This window comes from Melanotaenia boesemani, chromosome 20, assembly GCF_017639745.1.
Source record: "Melanotaenia boesemani isolate fMelBoe1 chromosome 20, fMelBoe1.pri, whole genome shotgun sequence".
Taxonomy (NCBI): Eukaryota; Metazoa; Chordata; class Actinopteri; order Atheriniformes; family Melanotaeniidae; genus Melanotaenia; species Melanotaenia boesemani.
In genome coordinates, this window is record NC_055701.1 from 14,414,780 (window position 1) to 14,422,859 (window position 8,080).

The 8,080-nt window shown below is 41.4% G+C and overlaps 1 protein-coding gene across 1 annotated transcript; it reads left to right on the forward strand.

Moving 5' to 3' along the window:
* The first annotated feature begins 4,808 nt into the window (after positions 1-4,808).
* sox11a (SRY-box transcription factor 11a) lies at positions 4,809-7,789 on the forward strand. Its single transcript, XM_041972903.1, has one exon. It carries the CDS (start codon positions 4,939-4,941, stop codon positions 6,028-6,030), a length of 1,092 nt encoding a protein of 363 aa, XP_041828837.1. The 5' UTR covers positions 4,809-4,938; the 3' UTR covers positions 6,031-7,789.
* The last annotated feature ends 291 nt before the right edge of the window (positions 7,790-8,080 follow it).

Below are 8,080 nucleotides of genomic sequence, written 5' to 3' on the forward strand. Positions count from 1 at the left end.
AGTTAAACTTAATCAACAAATCTGTTTCTCTAAAACTGTATGTTTAGCCACAGAAACTAAATTGATGAATTATTTTAGCCTTCCAGCACCAAACAGCTAGCAACTGTAAACAAGGTCCCCATTTGTTATTTCTAGGGTAATGTTGGCTGGTTTTCATTTAGCTTGTTTTAACAAGATGATAATAATTTTACTTTGCCATGTGATGCATGCATTATGTTTCACAAGTGTACAAAATTTCCCTTGCTCCTTCTGTTGTCTCCACCATCGTGTGTGAGAGAGCAAGACCTGACCTGCAGCCATACAATCCATCAGCATTAGTCCTACAGTCCCTAGACTAAACACACTCTCATTAGAGTGGTTGTGAGTGCCCAGAGGGCTCTTCTTCTACACAAGTTTATTAACACAGGACGCATATACAAAACTAGGTACACTGGACTCTAGCACTAAACACCACTTCAGTGCTGCTGGTATACTGGTATATAATTAAAGGATTTAAATGGGCAGAGCTTATTGGGAATGACATGGCAATATGATTATTGTGGAGCATACTGTACTGTGTAAGCCAGAGGTGCTCCAGGATGATGTCATCTCTTTAAGGCCTTTGTGGAGCCATGCTAAACTGTAAGGATAGGAAAAGACAGGAACGGAGACAAGATTAGTTTAATGCTTTTGTAGGGATTTCAAACTCTTGTCAGCTGTGTTTACACTATTTATATGTGGCTATAATAAAGGTGTAACTTGGATATCAAACATTCAGTGCAAGAATAGCCTTATAGTCACATTGTACTAAGTTACAAATTGTTGCTACACCTATACTGGATTCACTAAACATTTATAGTCTTTCTATAATGTATGTGTGAGGAAGCTGAATTAGGTTAAAGCGGAAGTGGTGGGGTGTGCAAATCTTTACTGTGAGAAAGTATTTTAAAATGTGAGGTACAAGGATGGATTGGTTGGTATTATTGTTATTCTTATTGAAAACAGCTGTATTGAGATAGAATTCCATGCAAACAGCATTACAATTATGTAGCTGCCAGCTGAATTTGGCTTATCAATAAATAAAAGTCATGATTTAGAAATGTGTTTGAGTTGTTTTTGTGTGTATGTGTATAGAATTTGTAGCGGTATAATATATTCCACACACAGATATGCAGATGAAAGGAAAACCAAGAAGAAACAGTTAATAGTGAGTACTTCCACTTTGTTCTTAATTACAGAACAATGCTAGAGGGACCTACGTACTTTCCTCCACTCCGTATCAATAGAACAGTGTTATTTCTCTGGAAATTATTTTTTATTGCCTCTCTTTTTTGCAGTCATTGATGTACAAGGATGAGCAACTTATGCATTTGCAACAAAATTTTAAACCAATGTTTGCTCACCTAAAATAAGTTGGGGGTTCTTGCAAATGCAACAAGCAGCTTTGCCCTGTGATTGCATTTGTGAGTATATCTCTGAGACAAACATTTCCAGCACAGTGTTCAAACGTCAGCTGTTTACATTCGCGACTCTCAAGTATCTGCTAAGCATCGGACCTTGAGAGACAGGGGCCACATCAAGGAGGTCAACAAAGAACCTGACACCCTGGAGATACATTTGCATTGAGTTGAGAATGTAAAGCAACAACAGGGCAGAAAATTGCCTTGGAGGCACCAAACACCTAAGTGGTGAACCAATAGCCTTCAAACTGCTGTGAAAATCCTCCTCATTGTCAAAGTTTTTCTTATCTTGGTAGGGAGTGAGGAGGACAGCGTGATCTTTAAGGAATGAGACCGTAGCAGCAGGCAGCCTGCGAGACGAATGCTTGGCCAGCTGACATAGCTCGTTTTGGTATCATCTCACAAGTTAAGATAACAGAATGGGTTCCAGTAACTGGCATAAAAGAACAAACTATAAATCTTCGAAGACATAAGCTGATATTAGATTTCATCTCCATTCAAAGCCTAGAGATGTCTTTAGGTATATATAGTAAAAAGACATGGGTAGATTTGCTGCTGGAATTTGTTACATAAATCCCATGCATAGCACCAGATTACTATTGAATGACTCTACTATACAGAGCCCCAATTTACAGAATGGCAATAAACATTGTAACCTGAGTATAGCAGATACTTTAGGATGTGTCTGTCAAGTAAAAAGTTAATTTGTGTTTTTGCAAAACAACCCCCCGTTTCCTCATCCCACCCGCTTTTACCCCTCCACCTCTTCTTCACCCATTGTGAAGCCATCAGATAGTGGCTTCCAGAAGTCCACACCTGTCTCAGGGCTATGCAGAGGAGATGGATGCATGCATTTTGAGCATCAGATAGCCTCTAGCAAGGGTTAGTATTGATCTAACGCTTCACTGGCCCTTTGTGAGCACAGCAGCTGCTTTGGGGGGCTTTTAGATAAGCAATGCAAAGGGAATTGTTTCTCCTGAAACCCTCTTTCAGTGTTAGCACATGAAAACTATCACTTAATTCAACACTCCATCGCTCTGGAATAAAATGTCCTTTCCCATGACATTAAAATCAGCAAATAAGCATTAAAACATTTGCCTTGGGGGTATTAGAAAGAATATGGGAAATCACACAGTGATATGCAGCTCTCTAGATTTTCACTGTTTAATCATATGTAATCACTAAAGTGAAAAAAAAAATTAAAACAACATTTTGCAGTATTTCACACCTTCCCTCATCATTTTGCTTATATCCTTCCTCACTGATTATGCAGTTGAAGTCGAATAGGAAGGAACACGTTGGGGGTGGTTATATCACTGAAGTGAGGCCGCCATGGCAATGAGACCCTCCCTGAGATGACTCATAGGCAGTATGGGTGACACCAGCACCTCATTCACAGCCAATAATGAGCCATGCTAATGAGCAGGACATCCACCCTGATGCTCATTATTAAACAGTCTCATGATTCATGTCCAGCATGACACCATCACAGAAAAAAAATGAGGCTGGCCGGAGGAGGTGGATAAGCAGAGACAAGGGATCAGTTGCAAAAAGGCCTCAAGCACTGTGCTGCAGTTAGCAATATTATTAATCAAAATTCTTTCATATTTTGGTAAATCTGATTAGTTATTTAACTGTACACTGCAAAAATGGGTTAGCCAGTTTTGTTGTGCTAAACAGTTCCAAATCATTGAAGATATATAGTAAATATACGGTGGCAAATTATGCAACCAAGCGGCCAGTTCATTTTTAAAAAGACATTTAAAATGACAACATTGAATACCACTCCACTGGATCCATCAGAAAAAAAAGAAAAAAAGGGGGAAACAAAAAGCTGACAAGAAAACAAGCATTTGCATGCGGCAACCTCCTGAGACTCTGACTCTGACACATATATCTGATAAGGCTTAATCAGCACATGGTGGTCATGATAAAGCATTTCAGCTCTGTCTGTCTGGGAGAAACAGAGGGTTGCCTCTCTATTCCAAGGATGGAAGGATAGAGCCCCTCTATCCATCTCAGCATTTCTCTTCCTCAGACTGATTCCCTCTCCTTAGCCTTGTCTCCTTCCCCCCCGTGTGCCTCTTTTTCTCTTTCTTTCTCCCAGCTATCCAGTCTCTGTGCTTTCTAGCTGCCTCACTCTGTATCAGATGAGACACTTCTTAAGCCCCAGCTGGGGAAAATACGGTGGCTTGGTGGGGGGAGGGTCTCAAAAGGGTAAGTGATTGCCCTCTAGGGGACGAAGCAGTGAGGAAAAAGCAGGACGCCTTATCGCCCCAGCCTCCAATAGCACTGCTGGCTACCACCCAGAGCCATGGGGGAGGAGTGTGGAAGGGGGTGCAGGAGACGTCAGCTAGATGCTACACTGCCTCTTGACACAGCAAACTCAGCAGGGTGCCTTCCATCTACCCCTGCCTGTATGGACTCAGATAGGCTACACAGGCAAATGTTACCATCTGAATGAGTGTTGTTGCTCTATGCTCAACATGAGCACTCATTTAGATGGGTAAAATTTACAGCTCATGTTTAGTTTATGATTCTTGGATTTATGTGTAACCACAATTAGCTCCAATAAATCACCAATCTGAATGTGGTTATCTGTTTTCTTTTAATAATGTTATTATTTTTACCTAAGTATCTGTGGGATGGTGCATGTGCACTGCGTGTTGACGCACTGTAAACAAGAATTATAAAGCAGAATGTACTACTGACCTATTTCTTTGATTCAAAGGCAGACATCAAAACAAACCAGGAAAGAGAGAGAGAAAGAAAATATAAGAGCTTATAGGCGGGAGGTATTTGCGGTTATACTACAGTCAATGATAGCACCGTATTTCTCTAAAGCAGTAACCATCTGCAAAAGCGTATCCTTAAATATCGGCCAAGCAGACGCACCGACGCATCCAGGCGTCTGCAACAGTGTCCAAGCGCCACCTTCAGTATTCAGTCTAAGGGAGGGAATTATTTAAAAAAAGCTGCCACGCAGGCTGCATTATTTTCTTAGATACATCGGCAAAATATCTAAAGGATAAGCTTACATATTTCATGAAGAAAAAAAAAAGAAAACAGACTTTTGGTTTGTGTGCGCTTTGGTAGGTGATGGTCCTCTCAAGAGTGCAGAGCGCTAACTGTGTGTTTAATATGCTTGTCTCGCCCGGCGTGTTGCCCCAGACACTGTGTACCACAAATCCCCACCTCCACTCCAATGAGAGCTGGGGAGGGAGGAATAAAAGGGTTAAGGGGAGTCTTGGATGGAGTCTGCTGGGCGGAGTGGAAGGGACGTGATTGGATGAGTGTCTGTGACGCAGGGGACATGAAAAAGCTGATAACTAGTTAAGAAGGCAGTTTGTAACTCTGGAAAAAGAGTGCAGAGCTTGAGACACATTAAGCAAAGGACGTGGACAAACCGGCGCAGAAATAGAGAGTTGAGCCGTTTTGGCGGTGAGGAGCTGTGAAACACTGCAGCGTCCGGAAACAAAGTAACTTGAAACTGAGGACAATGGTGCAGCACACGGACAACAGCGAGACGGATGGGAGCATGTCCAGGGAAGCTACCGATTCGGAGGAGAGTGAATTTATGGCATGCAGTCCCGTGGCGATAAACCCGGACTGGTGCAAGACAGCGACCGGTCACATCAAGAGACCCATGAATGCATTTATGGTCTGGTCCAAGATCGAGAGGAGAAAGATAATGGAGCAGTCTCCGGACATGCACAATGCAGAGATTTCCAAGCGCTTGGGGAAGAGGTGGAAGATGCTCAAGGACAGCGAAAAGATCCCGTTTATCAGAGAAGCCGAGAGGCTGCGGCTAAAACACATGGCTGACTACCCCGACTACAAGTACAGACCCAAGAAAAAACCAAAGCTCGACAGTTCAAAATCATCAGCACCGTCTCCAGAGAAGGGCGGAAAAATTGCAAAGACTCCAAACAAGAAGTGCTCCAAGATAAAGACTAAGAGCGGCTCCAAGTCTTCACACGGCTACGGAGACGACTGTGTGTTTCCCAGCTTAAAAGTTACAAAGACTGTGAAAAGTGAGCTCACCGATGAGGACGATGATGACGAGTACGAAGAGGACTACCGGATGAGGATTAAACCGGGAGAGGAGGAACGCCTGAGGCCGTACAATGTAGCCAAAGTTCCCGCGAGCCCAACTTTGAGCTCCTCGGCCGAGTCCGAGGGGACGAGCATGTATGAAGAGGTGCGGAGCAACAACAGACTGTTTTACAATATCAAAAACATTTCCAAGCAGAGCACATTGCACGCTGCTTCCGTCTCACCAGCATCCTCCAGGTCGGTCTCCACATCCTCTTCCTCGTCCAGCAGCAGCTCCTCCTCCGGCGAGGACGCGGACGATCTGCTGTTTGACTTTAGTTTGAATTTCGCTCCAAGCGCCCCGGGCTCGGAGCTGGGCAACCCCAATTCAGGAAACCTCTCCCTGTCTCTTGTGGATAAGGACCTGGACTCTTTCAGTGAGGGCAGCCTGGGCTCTCACTTTGAATTCCCAGACTACTGCACGCCAGAACTCAGCGAGATGATTGCCGGGGACTGGCTGGAGGCGAACTTTTCCGACCTGGTCTTCACATACTGAAAAACATTTACTCTAGTAATAACAGAGAAGGGAGATATGAAATTATATGTGTCCTGGTCAAATTGTCCCTAGTCCTGCCTCCTGTGGGTTTTCTGTAAGGTCCCGGAGAAGGAGGTGGAGGAATCATGAGCCGAGGTGAGGTTTGAGGAATGAGATGCTTATGAAGCTGGTAGCAGAAAAAAAGAAAAGAAAAAAAGGCAAAGTCTGCAGACTCTCTTTTTTTTTTTTTTTTTTTTTTTTTTTTTTTTTAATCTGGCAGCATGACAGGGTTTTATGGATTTTTTCCCGTAGGTCTGCATTTACTGTTCAGCTTAAACGGACCACAAAGGGAAAAAGACGTGAACTTCTATGCATCTTATCCTCTTAAAAACAAAACAAAAAAAAAACAACAACTAAATAAATAAACTGCAGGGAGCTGAACACGGACTGTGGACTGTCTCAAAGCAAATCTGTGAACTGACAATTGTTCAGGATGCTACTTTACAACGGTTTATGTCATTTCTAAATGCCGCAAAATGTTTGTTTGTTTCTTTTGTAACTGATTCCGTTTACCTCCTGGTTTGGAAAATTAAGCAGCCTAAACCTCTGCAGAATACAGGTGTGGAGGAAACATTTTGATACATAACAGACCTCATCTTTTTAAAAGAAAAGTAAGATATTTTCAGGCATATTTTTGTACAGTTAAAAGGGAATGTTCTTACTGTGCTTTCAGTGAGTTTCAGGCACTTCTTCCCTTTATCATTTCTTTTTAGCATGCAAGGGAGTCCTGGTTTTAAGGATTAAGTTAAATTAAGACTTGCATCAAAAATGCCTTGTGATTTTAAACTAGGTTTTGTACAGTTGTAGAGCAGATTTGTTGAGTATTTGTAGACGATACAATGGCATCATGGGGAACACATACCTCAGAGCTGGAACTAGTTTCAAGATTGTATATGTACTGTAATATAGTAAAGTTAGGAGTTTATGTATATCATACTCGTGATATGTGGATGGGTCCCAATCGCAGGTGTGAAACTGGATTTTGGTATTTTTTATGGCACATACTGTTTTTTCCCCCCTTCTCATTTTTTGTGCAATATATACTCTTGAGATACAGACCATCAACAATTGTAGCAAGTGATGGAAAAACAGACTCGTGCACTGTCAACATCATTTCATGTTATGATGCTGAATTCTGTCCGGGCAGGAAAATAAACAAATCAGCTGGAACTGATACAAAACAAATTAATATGGCCTTGTGGTGTGATGCATACAATTGAGACAGATTAATATCACAATTTCAGTGTTATGTGACACACAGGATTGGATAATGGGCATATCCAGCATCAAAATTCTCAATCTTGACTGCAAATTAGGCAAACAAAAAGGAGTTCCGCAAAAGGGCATAGTCTGATACAGTGGTGGTCTGGCATTAGTTTAACAAGCAAGCAAAAAAGAACATTCCATAGTCCTGTTTCATGAAATGAAACTTTATTTTAAAACTGAAGACTGCCTTCTTTTTTTAAGACATTAACCACAAACCTGTATTTTTTATTTCTTGCACTTAAAAAAAGCAGATATTGTTTATTTTTATGTGGGTCTTACATATGAAGTCTGTTTGATAAAAGGTTTTGGAATATGACCTAATTATATGCCGAGACGTCTTTTTTTTTTTTTTTTTTTTTTTTTTTTTTTTGGAAGTTCTAGGCAGTAGTTACTTCACATTCCAAGTGTGAATCTGTCTTTGACTCATCTTTTAATAAATAAGTACCTACCACCATCGACTGTCCTTTCAGTTTGTGAATATATGTACACAAATGTGTTATTTCTTGCGTTTGAAAAGGATGTGATGACAGAATGATGCCTATTTTGTATGTAGGCAGATACTCGTAATGGATGGGCTCAAACTACCATGTGAATTCACATTTAATAAAAAGAAAAAAAGGAAAAACTTTTGAACTGCATTGTTGAGGTGCTTTACTGTTTTACTTTTTTCTTTTCCTTAAGCTATTCTTGCTTTCACAAGAACTCCCCAATAACAGACACTGCGCCTTTAAGAAATTGAATTGCC

Excerpts from the sequence above, each read along its gene's own strand:
- sox11a (XM_041972903.1), top strand. The coding sequence starts at position 4,939 with ATGGTGCAGCACACGGACAACAGCGAGACGGATGGGAGCATGTCCAGG.